Raw genomic sequence first — 24,212 nt, 5'->3', positions numbered from 1 at the left:
GTTTACATTGAAAATTATTTACTTTTTCAGGATGTTGTAATGTTTCAGGATGTTGTAATGCAGAAATTTAATCTATTGGTACATCTCATATATCCCTTTTGAATAAAAATAGAACAGAAAAAATCAGTCCAAAAAAATTACAATGAAATTGTAAAGCATACAGTAAGAGTCTCGCAGATATAATTTCTTCTACTCAAACAACAAAAATTTCTGTAATATAAATAAAACTAGATAATAAACAATGTTATGTTCCATATAATAAGCCAAAAAATAGAAAAATTTGTCATAAATTCTTATCAGTCATAAGAATTGTATTTCTGTAAATGTGATTTATATTACATACAAATGAAATCGGGCCGGTAAGAGTTTTGTAACAAATTTTTCTATTTTTTTGCTTATTATATGAAACGTTTAAACATTGCTTATTATCTATTATTGTCTATTACATATATTTAACCTGTATTTTTTTTTTAAACAAAATTCTAAATTGAAAACAGATTTTGTAAATAGAAATGTCAGTGGTCTTACCTTTTTTGATATCAGAAAATTTTGTGTTTTGACTGGAAGAAATGTCTGCTCAACTCTTACCATATGGTTTACAAATTTCATTGTAATTTTTTTTGGATAACACTGTTTTGTTAAGATTATTCTTTTATTATTATTTTTTTTATTTCTTATGAATTATTGATTAAAATTTATGATTAAAATTTATTGTCTTAGAACAAACAAATTGAATTTCACGGCCAATTGTTTTGTTGATTGTCATATCATTCACTTTACCATATTTTTTTTAGGTAAAACTATTCACAAGATCTGTGAAGTAATATTGCACTTAATACTTTGTTAGTGTGTAACCCTAGATTTTTATCATTCGTGGACCCATGGATATTACACTGATGTATTGTTATTAAATGAACTTTTTTTATTTCTCCGTCAGTTAGTTCAAATAGTTGTAATTGTAGAATAAAAATTTTACCAATTGAATTTATTGCTGTTTTATGTAACAAATCTTTGTTGCCACATTGCACCTATTGTTTGTGTTTTAAAACTTATTGTTTTATTTTTGTCTTTTAAAACTTTTATTAAAAAATATAAATGTTTCGTCATCAGTACTTTCATTTGCATAAGAGCATTTACTATTAAAACAAGCTGTCTGTAGTATGTTTTCCTAGTGTGTTTTGTACACTACCTAGTACTATCAAGTACTGCTATCTAACAGCGTGAATCGTAAAGTTACATTAAAAAATGAATAAAATGACATATTCGAGTCCCACATCAAATGGAATAAAAAAGTTAACAAAATTTGAGGAATTTGAAAGTATTCTTTATTATAAGTCTAATTGAGCTGAAATATAATGTTTTCATGCTTATTTTTTTTCCTCATTTTTAGGTTAGGTCATGTTTACAACTGTAAACATAGTTTGTTGACTTCACTGTGCTGTCTAGTTTCGTGGACTCTTAATTGGCGAGGTTCTGATGAATTCTTGATTTTTGAAAAAAAAATTCATTTTTTAGTTTTTTCCAATGTAGAAGAAGAATGGGAGAATGCCAAAAAGGAAATTCTTAAATCAGCAGAAGCAAACTTAGGCGGAATAAAGAGAACTGGTAGAAAACCTTGGGTTTCAGACGATATATTGCAGCTGATGGATGAACGTAGAAAATATAAGAATGCTAGTGATGAAGAAAGTAAAAGGAACTATAGGCAATTAAGAAATGCTATAAACAGGAAGTGCAAACTGGTGAAAGAAGAGTGGATTAAAGAAAAGTGTTCAGAAGTGGAAAGAGAAATGAACGTTGGTAAAATAGACGGAGCATACAGGAAAGGAGAAATGAACGTTGGTAAAATAGACGGAGCATACAGGAAAGTTAAGGAAAATTTTGGGGTACATAAATTAAAATCTAATAATGTGTTAAACAAAGATGGTACACCAATATGTAACACGAAAGGTAAAGTCGATAGATGGGTGGAATATATTGAAGAGTTATAGAAAATGGTGTTATAGAGGAAGTTGAGGAGGATGAAATGGGAGAAACAATACTGAGATCTGAATTTAAGAGAGCATTAAAAGATTTAAATCTGAATTTAAGAGAGCATTAAAAGATTTAAATGGCAGAAAGGCTCCTGGAATAGACGGAATACCTGTAGAATTACTGTGCAGTGCAGGTGAGGAAGCGATTGATAGATTATACAAACTGGTGTGTAATATTTATGAAAAAGAGGAATTTCTGTCAGACTTCAAAAGTGTTATAGTAAAGTATAGGGATAAAGTATAGGGAAGCAATTTTAGGCCTCAGATTAATAGTAGAAGGAAGATTAAATGAAAGAAAAACAAACCAACATACTTGGCGTTTATAGACCTAGAAAAGGCATTCGATAACGTAGACTGGAATAAAATGTTCAGCATTTTACATGTACAGGAACCAACAGCAACAGTGAAGAACGTAAGAAAGAAGCCGTAATAAGAAAGGGAGTCCGACAAGGATGTTCCCCGTCTCCGTTACTTTTTAATCTTTACAATCTTTACATGGAACTAGCAGTTAATGATATTAAAGAAAAATTTAGATTCGGAGTAACAGTACAAGGGGAAAAGATAAAGATTCTACGATTTGCTGATGATATAGTAATTCTAGCCGAGAGTAAAAATGATTTAGAAGAAACAATGAACGGCGTTAGATGAAGTCCTACGCAAGAACTATCGCGTGAAAATAAACAAGAACAAAACAAAAGTAATGAAATGTAGTAGATGGACGAAGCAGGAGCGATATAAAATGCCAAATAGCACATGCTAAACGAGCCTTCAGTAAGAAATATAATTTGTTTACATCAAAAATTAATTTAAATGTCATGAAAAGATTTTTGAAAGTGTATGTTGGAGTGCAGCTTTATATGGAAGTGAAACTTGGATGATCGGAGTATCTGAGAAGAAAAGATTAGAAGCTTTTGAAATGTGGTGCTATAGGATAGGAGAATATTAAAAATCAGATGGGTGGATAAAGTGAGACGTATTGCGGCAAATAGATGAAGAAAGAAGCATTTGGAAAAATATAGTTAAAAGAACAGACAGACTTATAGGCCACATACTTAGGCATCCTGGGTCGCTTTAATATTGGAAGGACAGGTAGAAGGGAAAAGTTGTGTAGGGAGGCCACGTTTGGAATATGTAAAACAAATTGTTGGGGATGTAGGATGTAGAGGGTATACTGAAATGAAACACTAGAATCTTGGAGAGCTGCATCAAACCAGTCACCAGTCAAATGACTGAAGACAAAAAAAAAGAAGTTTTTTCCATAAAGTTCATTGTAAACTGACTTAAAAGTGATCTATTATAGCTGTAACTATAGTTTTAACAGAATCATTTTATCTAGATTTTAGCTGCGATTAATGTTTGTTTTTAAATAAAAAATTGTATTTTGTACCTTCTTAAAAGTAAGCAGACGCATTAAAAGGCTTAAATTTTGTACCTTCTTTTTTACAGTTAAAGTAAGCAGACGCATTAAAAGGCTAAAGCAGAATGCGGAATTAAGGAAAATGTTAATACCTAAAGATGCATTTGTGATATTAAGTGAATTGCATCCTGGTGTGAAGTTTACTGTCAAAGCGCAATTGAATGCTATTAATCAGGCAGTGTACTTGATTACTGTTTATGTAAGTAAATTACAAATATTGTTTTTATGAGATCAGAGTAAGGTTCTGCATAATCTATTTATTTTATTTTAAAATTTATTTAAAAATCGAATTATTGCCTGAAGTAAACATATCAGATGACGTGTTGGACTCATATCAGATCCAAAGCATTGGTATTATTTATGTTTCTGTGCAAAGAACCATTTACTTCCTTATCTAAGTAGGAAGTTATGTTAGCTATGTTAACTTGTTTACATTGATATTGAACATCTTAGATTTTTTTTGTCTTCAGTCATTTGACTGGTTTGATGCAGCTCTCCAAGATTCTCTATTTCATTTTGGTATACCCCCTACCCACTACATCCTACATCCCTAACTTTGCTCCATTTCAAAAGCTTCTAATCTTTAGTTCTCAGGTACTCCTATCGTCCAATTTTCATTTCCATATAAAGCGACGCTCCTAACATATTCTTTCAAAAATCTTTTCCTGACATTTAAATTAATTTTTGATGTATTCTTCTACCTCCATAATCTTTCCTCTTTTTTTATTATTTTTTTTTTGTTCTTGTTTATTTTCATGCAATAGACTTCATCCATGCCATTCATTGTTATTTCTAAATCCTTTTTACTCTCAGCTAGACTATAACATCAACATCTTTATTACTATAATTACTTAATTACTATAACTTAATTAACGTAAATTAATTACTAACTTAATTACTATAACGTAGCATCTTATCTTTTCACCTTGTACTGTTACTCTGGATCTAATTGTTTTAACAATTATATTATATTCTTTATATATCTATATAAAGAATAAAAAGTAATGGGTGTAGGAAGAAGGGTGTAGGAAACATCCTTGTCACCTTTCTTATATGGCTTATTTCTTATGTTCATCAATTATTACTGTTGCTGTTTGGTTCCTGTAAATGTTAATTACTGTTGCTGTTTGGTTCCTGTAAATGTTAGCAATCGTTCTTTCTCTGTATTTGAACCCAAATTTTTTTAAAATGCCAAACATTCCAGTCTACGTTATCTAAACACTTTTTCCTCTTCCCATCAAACCTTGCCAATTCCTTCTACATTTATCTTATCCATTTCCCTCTTAAATTTTCAAATTTTCCACGCTTAGACTCATAAAAATGTTATTTTTTAATTTTCTGGTGACTCCTTCCTTTCCTTAGAAGTCCCCCACCCGGAGATCTGAACAGGGGACTAGTTTACCTTACCGTTTACCGTTAGTTGTTAGTTACTGAAAGAGCTGCTGCCCTCTTTCAGGAATCATTCCGTCTGACTCATAACAGATACCTCTTCGATATGGTTGCACCTCGGTGCAGCAACTCTGTATCACTAAGCACTCGAGGTCTCATGATTCATAGAGGGAGATGTATCATATCAATATATATTGCCTGTTGTACTGATCTGATTCATCATACAGATATGATAATACCTTGATATCATATAGTCTTACTGATATTAATTCATAGATGCAGTAATAATTATTTGGCTAATAATTATTTGTGTTTATAATTAATTTTAATTCTTGATAGATAATTCTTGTTTTTTGATTTGTGGAAATTTATCACAAATTTGTGGTTATTTAAGACACAAAAAGGTGGTTTACTTTTACCAAGTTTCGTCAGAATTAAATTAAAAATTATTTTTGCAGAGGTTAAATGTTAAAAAGTGACCTCTATTTTATATGTTGGAAATTTTTCACTTCCTTTTACGTTTATTATAAGCCCCTTATAGAGATGAGGTAAGACTATTACTTCTGGTGTCAGAGATGAAAAACTCTATTACATTCTTCAATACAATAGAAGACTCCTCAACTGAAATGGTTATTCCAAGGAATCTTAATTTTAATTACTTTTTATACTTTGATTAGTTTTTACTTTACTACTTTACTTGATTAGTTTTTACTACTTTTAACTATTACTACTTTTAAATTACTACTTACTGTATTCAGCATAATTTTTGAGCAAATACGAAATAAATTTTTTATAAGACTGTCCATATTTTTATACAGCAAATACTGACAGTATAATTTTTGATTGATTTTGCAGCAAACGAAATATATAAATTTTTTATAATATTTTTTTACAGCAAATACTGTTCAGCATAATCAGCATAATTTTTGTATAATTGATTTTGGAATATATAAATTTTTTATAAGACTGTCCATATTTTTTTACTGTATTCAGCATTTTTTGTATATAATTTTTGTATAATTGGTTTTGGAGCTTTTTACTGTACTGTATAATTGATTTTGGAGCTGGAGCAAATACGAAATATATAAATTTTTTATATAAGACTGTCCATATTTTTACAGCAACTGTATTCAGCATAAATTTTGTATAATTGATTTTGGAGCATATTTTTACAGCAACTGTATTCAGCATAAATTTTGTATAATTGATTTTGGAGCAAATATAAATAAATTTTTTATAATTGATTTTGGAGCAAATACGAAATATATAAATTTTTTATAACTGTATTCAGCATTTTCTGTATAATTGATTTTGGAGCAAATATAAATTTTTTATTGAAATATATAAATTTTTTATAAGACTGTCCATATTTTTTTTTTTATAAGACTGTCCATATTTTTTTACTGTATTCAGCATAATTTTTGTATAATTGAGCAGCATAATTTTTGTATAATTGAGAGCAAATACGAAATATATAAATTTTTTATAAGACTGTCCATATTTTTTATAACTGTTTCAGCATAATTTTTGTATAATTGATTTTGGAGCAAATATAAATTTTTTATTGAAATATATAAATTTTTTCTAAGACTGTCCATATTTTTTTACTGTATTCAGCATAATTTTTGTATAATTGAGAGCAAATACGAAATATATAATTTTTTATAAGACTGTCCATATTTTTTATAACTGTTTCAGCATAAGTTTTGTATAATTGATTTTGGAGCAAATATAAATTTTTTATTGAAATATATAAATTTTTTCTAAGACTGTCCATATTTTTTTACTGTATTCAGCATAATTTTTTACTGTATTCAGCATAATTTTTGTATAATTGAGAGCAAATACGAAATATATAAATTTTTTATAAGACTCCATATTTTTTTACTGTATTCAGCATAATTTTTGTATAATTGAGAGCAAATACGAAATATATAAATTTTTTATAAGACTGTCCATATTTTTTTACTGTATTCAGCATAATTTTTGTATAATTGATTTTGGAGCAAATACGAAATATATAAATTTTTTATAATACTGTCCATATCTTTTTACTGTATTCAGCATAATTTTTGTATAATTGAGAGCAAATACGAAATATATAAATTTTTTATAAGACTGTCCATATTTTTTTACTGTATTCAGCATAATTTTTGTATAATTGATTTTGGAGCAAATACGAAATATATAAATTTTTTATAATGTCCATATTATTATTATTATTTTATATTTTTTGTCTATTTTTATAAGACTGTCCATATTTTTATACAGCAAATACTGTATTCAGCATAATTTTTGTATAATTGATTTTGGAGGAGCAAATACGAAATATATAAATTTTTTATAAGACTCCATATTTTTTTACTGTATTCAGCATTATTTTTGTATAATTGATTTTGGAGCAAATACGAAATATATAAATTTTTTATAATATTTTTTTACAGCAAATTCAGCATAATTTTTGGAGCAAATATGAAATATATAAATTTTTTATAAGACTGTCCATATATATTTTTTTACTGTATTCAGCATAATTTTTGTATAATGGAACAAATACGAAATATATAAATTTTTTACATATTTTTTTACAGCAAATACTGTATTCAGCATAATTTTTGTATAATTGATTTTGGACCAAATACGAAATATATAAATTTTTTATAAGACTGTCCATATTTTTATACAGCAAATACTGTATTCAGCATAATTTTTGTATAATTGACCATATTTTTATAAGACTGTCCATATTTTTATACAGCAAATACTGTATTCAGCATAATTTTTGTATAATTGATTTTGGAGCAAATACAAAATATATAAATTTTTTTTAAGACTGTCCATATTTTTATACAGCAAATACTGTAAATTGATTTTGGAGCAAATACGAAATATATAAATTTTTTATAAGACTGTCCATATTTTTATAAGACTGCCATATTTTTATACAGCAAATACTGTATTCAGCATAATTTTTGTATAATTGATTTTGGAGCAAATACGAAATATATAAATTTTTTATAAGACTGTCCATATTTTTATACAGCAAATACTGTATTCAGCATAATTTTTGTATAATTGATTTTGGAGCAAATACGAAATATATAAATTTTTTATAAGACTGTCCATATTTTTATACAGCAAATACTGTATTCAGCATAATTTTTGTATAATTGATTTTGGAGCAAATACAAAATATTTACCAAATCTGGCCTCAAGCAATTTTTTCTTGTTTCCTAACCTTAAAGTTTCGCTTGGAGTTTCATTGGACGAGTAGGAATTGTATTATGGTTTATAAAAACTCTTATTAGATAGATATTACTTGATAAAGCCTCTTCTCAGACTTGATGAAGCCTCTTCTCAGTTATCTACTGGAACAGTAGATAACTTTTCTAACCCACTGGGTTGGTCTATGTTTTGCCAAATCAGCTGATTTGGAAGTTCCAGCATTCAAGTCCTAGTAAAGTCGTCATTTTTACATGGATTTGAGTATTAGATTGTGGATGCTGGTGTTCTTTGGTGGTTGGGTTTCAATTAACCACACATTTCAGGAATTGCTGAACTGAGACTACAAGACTACACTTCATTTACACTCATACATATCATCCTCTGAAGTATTATTTGAAACATAAGATAACTTATGTTGTAACAGTTTTTTGTGAACAAAACTTTATGCAGATTTATTTCAATTAGTAATAGAAATTGTTAAATAAATAAACAGTAATAAAATAATAAAATCAATAATTAAATAAACATGAAAGCGAAGGCTATATTATGCCATTCCCATATTGCATTTGTAAGTAAGAAAGAGATTGCAATGTATAAGCTGTTGTGAATAGTAGGCTGAGAGCTTAAAAGTTACATTATTTTATAAAATTTCAGTTCTTTTGTATAATATTTGTATAAGATGTATATACTATATAATGTATAACTGTATATACTATATAATGCTGAAATTTTTTTTTTGTGCATTTTACTGAAATTTGTGGGTTTCTGCTTTTAGGTTGATGGTAAGACATTCCACGGTCAAGCGCTTTCAAAAGCTGCTGCTAAGAAGATTGCATGTGAAAATGCATTAAAATCCCTTCTTTTAGAGAAAATGGACAGAGCTGTTCATGAAGCATCTGGTATGTGCATGTGTTATATATTTTTTTAATATATATATTTATACAAATTATTTCGAAATCTCAATTGATTGAAGTTTATAGTTTTAAGTGAAATTTACCTTAACGGGTACTTCCCAATAACTTAATTTAGGATTCCCCAGCAGTTGTATTAGTTGTATTAATGAATAAAATACTTCTAAATAATGGATGCAGACAATGATTTACCTAGACTGTTCAGTCAGTTCTGAAAAGTAGACATTTATTCTCAGTATGACTTTATCCGTTGTGAATATCATCACTTCTCACCTTGACCCTATTGTTATAATTTCAATCGCATGATTTGTCATCAGTTATGTGCAAGTCTATACTGTATGTTGAATAACATTTTTGTTGCTGTATAGTATTTTATTTCTTATTGTAGTAAATTTTCTATACGTTTACTGTACATTCAGTTTTGTTGCTGTATAGTATTTTATTTCTTATTGTAGTAAATTTTCTATACGTTTACTGTACAATCATTATGACTTCGTCACTGCAACTTAAAATGTCTCTAAAATATAAATGCTTGGTATTAAGTTTAGTGTAACGGTTATAAATGTCCATTAAAAAGAAAAGCTCAGTTTGTGTTATGTGATAAAACATACTCAGATTAACGACTTAAAAAGAAAAAGTACATTTCCTAAAACGCAAAGTTTGACAATTTACTGATTAGTAGTTTTGCAGGGCTCATGGTAATAACAATCCTGTCTGTGGAACTTTGATGAGAAAACCCTAGCAGTTGCTAGGGTTTAAATCGTCTAGGGGTTGGTTAGATAAATTTCAAATTACTGTTTAATTTAGGAGAATTTGGTGTTAGATAAATTTCAAATTACTGTTTAATTTAGGAGAATTTGGTGTTATAATGAAAGAAACATTTTTAATTGTGATGGGACTGTTTGAAAAAAAGACCAATGTGTTTAAAGAGGATAAATGCACGGGGGAAAGAAATCAAAAGAAAGACTTTGCTATTTTAAGTTAGCTGTGAATTTGAAAAACCATTAAAATCAGTTTAAAGCCTCACTGGTTTAATGGCGTAAACAAATTTGCAATTGAATGGTGTTCAAATAAAAAATAGGGACATAATGATGAATGGTTAAGTTTTGAGTGGGAAGGCAAGATAGGGAAGTCATACTCTTCTTGGACAGTGCAAAATCCCATCCTAAGTTAACTTAGAAAATGTCCATATTTGTTCCCAACTGCAGTATGTCAACCGCTTAGCAGGGTATCATTCAGAACTTTAAAAATTGCAACTGTAACCCTGGAAACAAGCCGATGGGTGAATGGCTCTACGTAGTGAGTCTTGAACAATGTCCTCTGGGCACCAGGGCGAACCTGTTGTATTTAGCTCAAGCTCCAGTACATGTGCGCTCTGCTGGAGTGGTCCATTTTTTGCCGGTACTCATGTGTAATCCAGTCTTGTGAAGAGACCTCAGTCAGCTTTGTCTGATGAGGATAAAAGTCTTACTGAAGAGAACTACAACTTATTTAGATTCGTTGTTCTCAGAAATAGTCAGGAAGGTGGCTCCCTCAGAAAGGTTTCACACAGAAAGGTTTCACACCTTTCTTAATAAACAAAACCATAACAGGTGCAAGTGGCTCCCCGAAAATATCAGGAAATTACGTGACTGATCGATTCTGATCGAAACATTCAATGATGAACAGAGTTGATCTATCTTCCGTAATATGGGTGGTATAAATATTAGTGCAGAAAGCCACATACGAGCCGGGGTGTAATTTTTTTTCGAGACCTAAGATATCTCTGAAATAGTTGATGAGCTTTGCCACCAAGATGTTTAACGTATAATGAAACGGCAGAACGGAACAGAAGAACCGACACCGTCTCTTATACTAACATTCAATCTCCGTGTTCCACCAGAGAAGATTAAAAGTCTGTTACCTCTTGGTTCGGGGGTTTGGGTACGACTATTCATACCCAACCCACGGCAATGTTTCAGATGCCAAGGTTTTGGTCACACTACAACATCTTGCACACGAAAACTGAGATCTGTGCTTGATGTGGTAAAGAAGGTCAACACTAACTGCAAAGAAAGTGAAAAATGTGGACCACTGCAGTGGTCCACATACAACCCGCTCCCGAGATTGCCCAACTTTTAAAGAAGAAAAGTTAATTCTCAAAATCTGTACAGAGCAAAAACTACCTTCCCCGGCTGCACGTAGAGAATATAAAAAGATAAACAATTCACGGAACCTGGTTAAACCAGATGTATCTTTTGCCACTCAAAATCTGTACGGAGCAAAAACTATCTTTCCCGGCTGCACGTAGAGAATATAAAAAGATTTCAATTCACGGATCTTTTGCCACTGCTACATCTAAACATACAAATGTTAATAATCAGCAGTGCGGATCCTGCAATGAGCTTAAAAAACTTTTGTTCAGATGCTTTCTGATCAAGTAGCTTCACTTACAGCCACTATCTCAGAGCTGACAAAAATGAATAAAAAGTCCTCCGTCGCAGTTAGTGAATCCAACAGTGTAAGTTCCTGTTCCCAAAGTCGTACTGGCACGAGTAGCGACTATCACAGCTGGCAGTAAGCCACCTAATAAGCTCCCCGTAAAGGGAACCCCCACATAACTATCTCCTCTGGGATGTCAACTGCAGCATCCCATTCAAATAAATCTCCTCCACTATCACCTCATATACTTGAGGATATGGTTGAAGAACCACCTGACCCTAGGGTATCATTAAAATAAAAAATACAAAAAAGAAAAACCGAATCACGTACAGCTAATTTTTATATCATTTCTGAAATTTAATTATTTAATTTTTTTATTTATTTTTTTTTACACTTATGAACATTATTCAGTGGAATGTTCGAGGTATTCGGTCCCGCATTGAAGATATTAGAGTACTGGCACATGCACATGATCCACTAATCATGTGTTTCCAAGAAACTCATCATGACCCAATTACACTACAACATGACCCAATTACACTCAGAGGATACTTCTGTGAGAGATAAGACTATCTTCACTGTCATTCCTGCTATTGCAGTAAAGGTCTCTATCCCCTTTAAATTGGATATCTGCAACCTGTATCTCTCACCGAACACTGAGTTCAGTGCTCTAGATGTCTCAAATCTCCTCATGCAAATACCATCACCATCGGGCTCAATCTTCTGCTCCACTCGAGGAAATTGAGACAAGACTTGGACCTTTGTCTACTGAATAATAGATTACACATTCATGTTCTTATCTGGCACTGTATCTAACATTGATCTCTCCATATGCTCGCCGAATTTACTTCCTCATTTTAATTGGTCTGTTTGTGATGACTTTCACGGCAGTGATCACAGACCAATTATTATTGATTTTGATGTAGTTGCGAGATTAAAAGAAAGCCACGCAGATGGATTGTTGAAAAGCCGGATTGGAATGAATTGCAGTATGACGATGATGCGAACATCCTTGACCTCTTTTACATCCATGATACTTGAGAATGCCGACAGATAATCCCACAAACATCGGGTAAACCTAGACGTCCTTTCGTTCCATGGTGGAATGATGATTGCAAATATGCTATTAGGAATCGATGGCAGGCACTACGCAAATTTAATCGTAGGCCTACAGCAGAACATCTAAATTTATACCGCATGGCTAGAGTGGTGTTTTAAGGAATTCGTATTTAAGGAATTGTTACATGCACTTAAAAACTCACAGGAACCTGGTAACCAGCCCCTCAACCTACCGCCCTATATCATTAACAAGTATAAAATAATGGGGTAAACCGCAGGCTTACATGGTAGTTGGAGAAACATGGCTTTCTCTCCAGAATGGTTTTCGACATCCATTGACCATTTAGTGTCACTAGAAACAGCAATACAAAATGCTTTCCTCCGCCAACACCTCTTTGATATAAAAAAGGTGTATGACACAGTCTGGCGACGTGGTATTCTTAACACCCTCAAAGAAGGGTGTGCTTTTATCCGGGGATTCTTAAATCACCAAACAGGTCGTGTGCGGGTGGATGATTCGCTCGAGAATCGGAGATAGTCATCTTGGAGAATGGAGTGCCTCAAGGTAGTGTATTAAGTGTCACCTTATTTTCTGTAGCCATGAACAGTATTACCAGACATGTTCTCTATTTGCTGATGATTTTGCTATTTACATTGCAAGCCGTTCAACACCCACAGCAGAGCTGCGGAACACTATATCTCACCTTGAAGCTTGGTCCAGGATTACTGGTTTCACATTTTCATCAGAAAAAAACAAAATGTGTAGTTTTTTCTCAGCTACGAAACACTTCTATTCCGCAAGTTTTTCTGAACGGAGAGACTATTACTATTTATCTACCTACTTCAAGTTTTTAGGTTTTGATAGCCGACTTACTTGGGTCAAACATTTCTAGATATGATGCGAGTCCTTACTAACACCAACTGGGGAGCTGATAGGTCATGTATGATACGTTTTTACCTTTGTTCGTTACAGTTTAGATTATGGTTGTGTCGCCTACTCTTCAGCTCGTCAAACCGTGCTTAAAATGCTGGATAGTGTACATCATGCTTTCATCTCAGAGGACAGCCAAATCACCCGGTTCTTAAGTCAGTCTTTAGAAATCCTAATCTAGGAAAGTATGAGGACCATCCACGTTGTCCTAGGTGTCTGTACCTGGTGTCTGCTGCAACATGTAAATGTTGACACACGGTCATTCTTTCCTACGTATCCTTGCTCATATCCTCCGTGGAGACCTTATAAATTAACTGTTAATTAAAAAATTAAATTAATTATTATAAACCTTATAAATTTTACTTTGACCTTACAACATACAATAAACAATCAACACTACCTATTGTCTTCCAGCAAATGTTTCAGTGTGTTCTCCAAGATGAAACCAGACACTGATAGATCGAAACAAAACGATACCGTTGGTTGTGCATTTGTTGTCAATGAAAGAACTTATATGTTTGGTCTACCCAGTATTACGAGTGTGTTTACCGCTGAATCATACGCTATAAATAAGGCTTTAAACATCATTAACCCTAAATATAGGGAATTTGCAGTGACTCGTGTAGTGCTCTCCAAGCCTTAAAAAACTTTTATTCTAAACATCCTATAGTCATTGAAATTTACAACGCAATCGCGTTGAATAATCGCAACACAGAAGTAACTTTTTGCTGGGTCCCTAGCCATGTAGGGATTCCAGGTAATGAACATGCAGATTCTGCTTCCAAGGAAGCATGTAATCAGCCTCCTTTCACCAACCGAATTGCTACCTCTGATTTTATTAATTGTGTAAAACAATCACTGAGAGCGTGGTGGCAAGGTGACTGGACCGGCTACCGTTGATAATAAACTCCTCATACAGAAAAATTCAGCGTGAGGAAGTAGTCCTTTGTCGATTGCGGATTGGACACATGAGGATCACACACGATTACCTGATGACAAGAGAACAAGCACTCCTATGCGCACGATGCAACTGCCCCATGACTCATGGATTGCATATGTAATGCGGCGTTGTGTCGTAAATTGAATAATGAAATTTTAACTCGGATGTTTCTATTTTTGCGTAGTGCTGGGTTAATGTAAAAAATTTAATATTGTTGCGTATATTTTTTAATGCTGGAATAGCTTTTAATAAGTTTTTGATTTTTTTTTATCCGATTAGGAGCCTGTTGCATTCCTTATTGTAATTTGTTAAATTTTAAAGATTTTAGTTATTTCAACTTTTTAATTTTTATTTAACATAGTTAAATTATATAATTTGTGTTAGTTCTAAGTTTTATTTAATTTTGTTATTTTAGTTTTATGTTAGTCTTTTGTCATCCAAGAATGGGCTGCCCTTTACACCCATCTTGGACTTTGTAACTCTTTAAGTTTTATTCATCTTTTAGAATAGTTTTAAAACCTTTAAAACTATCCTTTTTTTAAAAAAAAAGGATCCAGGCGATGGATCCTTTCCTTTCGAAAGAAAAACGCACAAGCGTTTTTCTTTCGCACAAGAGATGATGACTTTCTTTTGTACCTGGTGGCAGTGGTTTTTCAGTTTTGCTGTCTTTCATTCACTTCATGTGGAACCCATTTTTCCATCTGGATCTTTCCCATGGCTTTCAAACAAATGGAGACTTGTATTACATTTAATTGATCCACGAGTTGTTGTTTGCGTCATCCTCATCCAATCAATGCTGTCTACACGTAGTAATGCGGTTTGATGGTAACTATATTGGCAAGTAGGGCCATCTATGGGCAAATTCCGGTTTCATATTTACACACTTGGTAACTTTGTAAAAAGTGTGTTTGTGATCCTTGAATTATCAGTGGCATTATGTATTTGCATAACTTTGGCTTTGGTGATGAATTTAAGTAAAGTAGTTTGAATTGATATCTTTGTAATATATATATATATATATATAATCATCTACAGGCTAATATCCATGGTTGTGATCGTATAATTATGAATGATTATAATTATGAATGATTATACGATCATAAATAGTTATGATCGTATAAGTATAATTATGAAGTAAAATAATCTACGTTATATAACAGTTATTTTTATTAGGTAAGTTAAAAATTAAAATTGTATATAAATTGACAGCATGCGAATTAATCAGAGATGCTATTTAATTAAAAGTAATTAAAAGTAACATTATTTAAAAAAAAAACCATCTGTACAATTTGTAAATGTAACTAGATATTTACTAAATTTAATTTTAACTTTTATATAATTTGTTCATGCTTAAGTGGTACTACGCATTTTTTGATTTCTTAATCATAAAACCATACCAATTTTATTGTAAGAGTTTTATTGTATGAATTTTTTGACTATTGCCCAAACATTTTCAATTGGGTTTAAGTCTACAAAGCTGCCTGGCCACGGAAGCAGTTTGTTTCATTCTTCAAAAACAAAACATTCTTTTTCTCTAAGCCATATGGGACGGTATCAAATGTTTGGAATAGCTGTTGTTTAGAAGTTGTGTTTCCTTCAGAATCTTGATATATCGAATATACCATGTAACAATCTAAAACAACTTTTTCTGGGGTCAACCGATTATGTGTATGTGTGTAGGATATGAGTTAGTTACAAACTATTTATTTGTAACTATATTTATTTCAAAACTAATCTTATATTATATATTTAGAATTTTAAAATAAAAATAAATAAATAAAATGATTATTCTTAAATTGATAGAATTCTTAATCTGGTATTTTTTTCATGATTTTCCTTGAAGAACAAATGGAACATTCTCAGACTGAATCAGTGACAGAGGATGTGAAATCAGAAAGTGGAAATATTGATGATACAATGGATGGCAGCAGTGTTAGCAGTAATAGACCAAAAAGACGAATCCCAGAAGATGATATTCCATGGGGTAGCATTGCATCCTTTGCATTACATAAACTTTTCCTAGAATGGCAGAATCAAGGGATTGAAGTTCCAGTTTTACCAATACCTGCACGCAGCAGTACTTTGTCACGACCCGTAAGTCGCAGTAGTACTGTAGTATCACAGCCAGTAAGTCGTTTTTAATCTAAACTAGTAGAATTAATATATTACAAAAATTAAAAAAAAATTGACCTAGTTTTAATCATATTTTGACTTTAATTTGGATTTCAAAAGATAAAATCATATTTTGAAATTTCTAATATACTTAAATATCAAACAATCACATTTTTCGACAAATGTTTTTATAAAACATTTCTCATTAGTTTTTTTCTCATTTCTAAGTCCATCGAGAGATCTAATCCGGTTAAGCCTGACATACGCTTGACCTTCAGCAAAGCTATGGATCCTTGCATTTTATTGTGGACGGTTGATGCCCGTGTTAAAATTAATGAAACATAATAAAATCAAGTCAAATTCGAAATGGCCATCTGCGGCCCCAAAAACCCTGCATGGCTGTTGTACCCTGCAGTTGTACACTCGCACCCTTAATTTACCTCCATACGGGGTACGCCGACAGCATTGATTTGCTTGTTGAAGCTTACGGTGAGCATGCTCTTGGTAAATCACAGTGCTTTTGAATGGTTTAAAAAATTTGAAAGAGACGATTGATGTGAGTAACGAACATGGAAAAAGTTTTAAGCCAGCAAATTGCAAGCATTGTTGGATGAGGATGTTGCTCAAACGCGGATCAATTCACAAGATAAACATTCGTCTCCCCATATGTGGAACTTCATCTTTTGAACTTTCCATGGGAAAGTGTTACATGGAATGAAAGACAGCAAGAAAACTGAAAAACCATTTGCATGCTGCTCAAGAAGGTACAAAAGTAAGTCATTTCGTCATTTTGTGACAGGTGATGATGAAAAGAGGATATATTTCTCTATATTAGGATTACTCTATGGAAAGATGTGCTTGGTGGGATCAGAAGCTGCTAAACCTGGCGAAACCATTAATACGAATCTAGCATTGCGTGAACAACCAAAATATCAAAAAAGGCAACTTCATAATGCACCATCACACACAGCAAACTGGTCAAGGAAATAATGACTGAGGCTTTCAGTTGGGAAATACTTTTTTGCTCACCAGACTTGGCTCCTTCTGACTACTATTTCATCGATGGGACATGCACTTGCTGAGCAGCCTTCTTATGAAAACGGCTTGGTTTGACATCCAAACCAAGCTATAGCTAGTGACTGACAATATTTTGAATAAAATATTTTTTTTTATAATTTTTGCACAATAAACATGTATGTATTTTCTATAAAAAATTTCTGGTTTCTTATTTGCACACCTGATATATATGTTAGAAAATCTCAATATAAAACCAATATTTTTTTTTAACCTTTAAAATTTGATCACTGTGCAAAGTAAAGTTGGTGTGAGCTGAAAAATATCTTTTGTCAAAATGTGTTGAAATTGAAGATAAAGATATTACATAAAAAAACAATATTTCCTAAAATTGTAATTTATAAATTATAAAAACCGTAATCAACTTTTTCTTTTGAAAAAATTAATTTTGCATGCTTTAAAAAAGGTATATTATAAAAATTAAGATTTTTTTTGTTTTGTATCTTAGCTTGTTAAAAGTTGTATTCCTGAGCACATAAGTTCTCTCTTTGCTTATGGCAAATGTTTTGGTATCCAGTTCTGGCTAAATTTAATATTAAATTAATTAATATAATATTAATATTTAATTTAATATTTTTAATTTATATTATTTTTCACAGAAATCTAAATCTTATAATATTAACTGATGAAATATCTGTTTGTTGAATATGTTTGTAGCAAAACAATATCTCTCTATGATTCTAGTATTGTGTTGACAATACCTAGTTGTAATGACAATACAACTATGTCATTGACATGACAAAACTGTCATTTTGAGTTCTTAATTGTCCTTGTAAAGGAAGTTGTGCTTTTATAGGTTTGAATGCTAGGCTGTGGATACCGGTGTTCTCATCTGCAAATGCATCATGCCTGAAGCCAGTAATTGGTTTTGCCTAATCCAGATTTGGGTTAGGTTTGCACTTACAAATTGAATCCTGTCATTTCGCTTTTTAATTTTATTATAATCTATAAGGTCGAACTGATTCAGTCGGCTGAATCTTTTGTGCAGGCTTCTGGACCACCGATGCCAATGAAGAAGATACCTGAAGATGCCCACAAGCGTAATCCTGTGCAGCTGTTGAATCAGTTGAGACCTGGGTGTCCGTATTCTGAGCAGAGCAGTGGCATTGCTCCTCACGTAACCTTCAGTATGTCTGTTGTTATTGATGGAGAAGAGTTTGTTGGTATCGGTTAGTATCTTTTTTATTGTAATCTTGCTTATTGATTTTTACATCTTGTTGCTACACTAATTACATGTCTTTGTTATTCTTGTATTTGTTAAGATTTTTTTAATGATGGCAAGATGAACACCACTGGAATCTTACTTACTGTTAAGTAGGTAATAAGTAAAAGTAGTTACGACCATTTGTTAATTTAACAAATATTATATCATACAACATTTATGTAATAGAATGTAAAAATTCTAAGATATTTAAATAATTTTGAATTTCATTAGTTTACCAATCTTAATTACAAATGAGTCACTCATTCAAAATACATTTTCTAATGGAGAAAATGAATATTTAACTGAAGTATGTAGTTTGAATCTGTAATTTATTGTACTTCTTTTTGTGTGAATATACATTATTCACTTTAGCAGAGTTAATTTAGATAAATTTTGAAATGGGGGGATCCATTTCATTCAAATTATCTGTCATTGTAACTCTAGTTAATTCAGCAAATAATTTGTTTTTAAAAGCAAGCATTAATGCTTAATTGTTTGAAAATGTTTTAAAGATGGATTTTTCATAAATTATGAGAGGTTCTCATAAATTTATTTTTCTAAAATAAATACAATTTCATTTAAAAAGATTTATTCTGAAATCTTTACTAATTTATTCATACCTTTACTACTTCTTTACTAGTTGTCACACGAATTAAGACATTTATTAATTCATCATAATCATCTGCGAATTGCTTATCACTCAAATCTCAAACAAATTGTAATCAGAAGGAACTGATTACCAGAGTTTGGACGATATGGTGGATCATAATTTTCCCATCTCAGTAAATCATGTGTTGGACCCGCAACATGTGGACATGACATGTGCAGCATTGAGTCTTGTCAGTTGCCCATGTTCCCAATTTTGAATGGGCAATATGCCAAACTAATCCTCAAAAGACTGGCATCAGTTTGCATCAATGTCTGGCAAACTTTGACCTTTGTCGGTGTGGTTGGTGATTGAGGATGATGCCATTTACTTGACTGCAGTATCATCCACGTTTGATTGTGTAGCGCATCAAAAATTCCAAAGCATTGTGATGTTCTGTGAAGAACATGAAGCCTAAATGGTCATGAACAATGCGACCGATCAAAAGAGGGCCGGGTCGGAAATCATTGAGAGCCACCCTGAGAACTTCTTTCATTCATTAAATTATCACTGTTAAATTATCTCAGCAACAAACTGCCTATGAATTTTAAGTCTGCTTAACATTTTGATTGCTGACTCCACGTACTACACAGTCAGCGGCAACATTGATTCACTATCACTTTAACATAACATTTTGATTGCTGACTCCACGTACTACACAGTCAGCGGCAACATTGATTCACTATCACTTTAACATAATAACTAATATAATGTAATTTAATCAAAGATACTAAAACGTGACAACTGACAACAATGCAGTGTGTACATTACTAGCATGGCCATGAACGACAGGTTCACCAACCTTAAGGAAGTCAGAGTGTTAGTACCACTGTTGGGATATTCACAGGATTTTTCAGTAGCATTTTTTAGTTTATCAGTTAATTTCTCCGTGTTTGACCAGTGGATGAAAAAAAGATGACCACCCCAATGACTGATGACCAATGAAAAAAAGATCAGTCAATTTTTTTCTCTGGTTGAACATTACTATGAAGGGCAGCACATCAGGAGAGTAATGAAAAACCTTCAGTTAGTACAGTTTATAAGTGGTTACCACATTTTTGTGGTCATATGAGCCTCAGTGATACTGAATGTTCTGTTAATGTCGTTAGCACATGCACGTTTATTGACATGTACAAAGATTATGAAAAAAAATTCATAACTAAATGCTTAATTAATGAATTTTTTGTTTTTGTTTTCAGCCGGTAACAAAAAAGACGCAAAAAGAGAATGTGCCAAAGCGGCTTTAATTAAAATGGGTGTTATATATGGTGATTAATGTGGACAATACTGTCAGTAGCATCTCTCCCATTTACTATTTTGGTTATTTTTTCTATGAAATGTAAAATATATATTAATAATCCGCATATTCAATGTTAATGATTTTTTTGTTCAGTATTATTCAAGAAAGCATTAACCACAATAAATTTATTGAAGTGGAGATAAAAGAAAGTGATTAGTTTAATTGTGGAAAGTAAAAAATTGTTTATAGTAGTCTGCTTGCAGAACATTGTTTTAACTCTTTATCAATTATTTTAATTGTAAATATTTTAATATTTTAATTAAATTATCAATTATTTTAATATTTTAATTAAATTATCAATTATTTTAATTGTAAATATTTTAATTAAATTATCAATTATTTTAATTGTAAATATTTTAATTAAAAAGGAACAGTTGTTCCTTTTTTATTTATGATTTGAACAGATGTAAAAGTAATACAAAGAAATTAAATTTATTGAAGTGGGAGATGAAAGAAAGTTATTAGTTTAGTTGTGGAAAGTAGAAAATTGTTTATAGTGGTCTGCTTGCAGTAAACATTGTTTTAACTCTTCATTATTTTATTGTAAAATTAAACTCTTTTTATTTAATTATTTTAATTAAAAAGGAACAGTTGTACCTTTTTTTTATTTATGATTTGAACGTATGTAAAAGTATACAAAGAAATTCTTGATTATCATTTTATTGTTTTATTTTATTGTTTTATTGTTAATGTTTAATGTGAATAATTTAAGTAAAAAATAAAACTTCTCGTAATGAATGAAACATCTTTTATTTTCGAATCATATATTCTTTTAAAACTATCCTTATTATTTTACTTACAGACTTATAACGAAGGATCTCTGCAAAAATTTATATCTTAAGTTTGGAAGTTTTAATTTTAATAAGTTTTTAAAAAATCAGGAAGACTTTTGAAGTCTAACAAGTTCTATTTTTGACGTGTTAGCCGTGTTAACTTTCCATATATCTTCCGTATGTAGTGAGTGCTTTTTATTTTCAGTATACCCCCTACTACACCCCTAACATCTACCTGTCCCTCAAATATTATTAATATGCCTCTTATTTGTGGCAAATGAAGAGGCTTTGTGGAAGAAAATGTCTGATTCATATAGCACCACGCTTTTCTCCCATTTACCTGTCTTTAGTAATTCTGGTGCAGACCAGTCTGTCGTGTAAGTCTGCAGAGGGAGTACTTTTAACTGAAGATTGGTGTGTGGCTCCTGGTGGGAGTGACCATGCTGGTGGGTTATGGTAGCCCATGCGACCGGGGGCAAGGGCTTCAATCCTGCAAAATGTGTATATGTAAGATGTACAAGGAAGTCACGTAGTGTAAAAACTAGCATCAGCAATAATGGAATTATATAAATGAATAATGGAACTATAAATGAATTATACAAACATTCATTTCTTACAGTATAATAAACAGTTACATCAAATGTGTTGTGTTCCTGGGGGACACTTATTGCTGGTAACCTAAATTATTGTAATGCCATTGGAAAATTATCTGTGTGTTGTACTGTTATGTGTTTATGCAAATGTGTTTCTGTATGTATGTATATACATGCAAAGAGCATGTAAATATGCTCATATTACGATAGATTTTCTTGGAGGAATGTAAATTAGAATCATCTGAAAAGGTTTGTAGAAATACAGACTGTTGCTATGAGTGACGCTAACTGCAAGCAAGCAAAACGGGGCTAATTGCAAATTAGCAAATACACTAATTAGTGCTATACAGATGCAATATAAGATGTACAGGTCTTTGAAGGTCAAATCTAAGTGGACCTCCATACTCTACTGCACAGATGGAAGGTGAGTTTTTGCACTGAGTTTTTACATTAAAACGAAATGTATTGGCATCTATGACCCAGTACTTCTGAATGTCAATTCTATACCAGAGTGTAAAAGACCCAAATGCTCAAAAGTAATATGATGGGTGTTGTAACCTTGATGGAATGTGTTGCAGTACATTAGAAACATCAGTTTTTAGTTGATTTAGGATATCAGAATGTTCTACTCTTGTGCAACAATAGTAGAGAACAGGGAGAGGTGAAAGGACCGTGTTAATAGAGGATGGTAATAGAACTGAAGGTTCCCCAAGGAAATAATGATTTCTAGGGCCGGCCTATTAAGAGCTGGTAACCCTTTGCAACCGAACAGGTGAATCACCTATCACATGATGGAAGATATAAATATAAAAATAATATTTTTCTAATAGCCATTACACAGTCATGAGAAATCCTTCGATTTTATTGAACCATAGTGGCTAAGTATGCACAAGCTGTTCCAGTGTTCCTCCTCTGGAGATTCACACCACAGTAAGCATTATAAATTAAAATCATTAAGTTTAATTTCTGACGATACATTTTTTATTTTATCTGAAGGTATGAATTCATAAATATTATATATATTCATTTTAAGAATTTATAAAATTGATCCTGTTTGAGAACAGGTTCAAGTAACTAAGACTTGTGGGCTTAAATATTGGGGAGGTAAGTTCATCAATTGAGTGATGACATTTGACCTAAATAAAAATATTCTTGTGTGGTATATTCCCTTTAAAGATTATAATTGTTGGATAACCTTCGTTCCAGACATAAACCTATTTTTCAAAAATAAATCTGCCTTGATTGCTTCTAGTGGTATTAAGCTTTAACAAACATCAGAATCAATTTTGTTGATTTTCCAAGTATAGTTTAACGATTAGAAGAAGGGATGTAACAATATGTTAACTTTAATAGGCAGACAATATATCCTAGCTTAATCTATTATTCAAGAGATTAAGCTAGGATCTTGGATTTTGAATAAGTTTACGAGGAAAAATAAGATCCAAATAAAACTGAGCTCCAATTAAAATATCAATATTTTGTATGTTAAATTTAGGAATAAATTTTGAGTTAAATTAAGATTGGAAATTTCAATATGACAAAACAGTACAATACAGCTTGAAAAGTTTTGTATGCAAGTAGTACTACACTATAATCAGTATTAGTTAATACTGTGATTCCCACCACAGTGCCTTGGGGAGCCACAAAATATTTTATCTTCACAATTGGTTGCCATGGAAAAATTTTAATTTACAAAGGGTGCCATGATTCTGAAAGGCCACCATGACACTGAAAAGTTTGGGAACCACTGATTTAATGCTTTATTTATGCCAGAAGTAGGCATATACTCTTTATTAAGTTTAAAACCTAATTTACAAGCAAAACATATGTGCAAAAATTAGATTGAATGCCTGAGTTAACAAAATTCTACATGAATGAGTGTGACTTAAAATGTTATTATATACAGCAGTATACAGAATAACTTAACGGTAGGTTAAGTTTACTTAAACTTTTAAACTTAAAAGGTTGCTTAGAAACCCCTGGTTTTAAGTTACTTAAAGACAATTCAAGTTACAGAATAAACATTGTCTAAAGTTAGATCTCGAATAACAATAGACATGCTGCATATGAATCTTATTAGTGTTTGAAGTAAGATATTTGTGATAAGATTTGAATGCATTGTTGTAATGCTAACCCTTAATATGTAGAAAAATATCTGCAAATGTCCCTTTAATATGTAGAAAAATG

General features: G+C 31.5%; 1 protein-coding gene across 6 annotated transcripts in view; it reads left to right on the top strand.

The window, feature by feature from the left end:
- LOC142324177 (double-stranded RNA-specific editase 1-like) overlaps positions 1-21,396 on the top strand; it is a 53,940-nt gene extending 32,544 nt beyond the window's left edge. For 3 of the 6 annotated variants that reach the window (XM_075364918.1, XM_075364920.1, XM_075364922.1), the window contains exons 4-8: positions 3,477-3,646; positions 8,837-8,960; positions 16,167-16,450; positions 18,462-18,678; positions 20,559-21,396. In XM_075364918.1, the coding sequence (XP_075221033.1) occupies positions 3,477-3,646; positions 8,837-8,960; positions 16,167-16,450; positions 18,462-18,678; positions 20,559-20,635 (872 nt within the window). In that variant the 3' untranslated portion in view covers positions 20,636-21,396. The remainder of the gene's footprint in view (positions 1-3,476; positions 3,647-8,836; positions 8,961-16,166; positions 16,451-18,461; positions 18,679-20,558) is intronic. The other 3 variants (XM_075364923.1, XM_075364919.1, XM_075364921.1) reach the window with 3 other exon arrangements.
- The last annotated feature ends 2,816 nt before the right edge of the window (positions 21,397-24,212 follow it).

This window comes from Lycorma delicatula, chromosome 4 (genome assembly GCF_047948215.1).
Source record: "Lycorma delicatula isolate Av1 chromosome 4, ASM4794821v1, whole genome shotgun sequence".
In the NCBI taxonomy this organism is placed as follows: domain Eukaryota; kingdom Metazoa; phylum Arthropoda; class Insecta; order Hemiptera; family Fulgoridae; genus Lycorma; species Lycorma delicatula.
The sequence above is the reverse complement of the archived record's forward strand: the minus strand, read 5'-3'. Positions and strand labels throughout refer to the sequence as shown.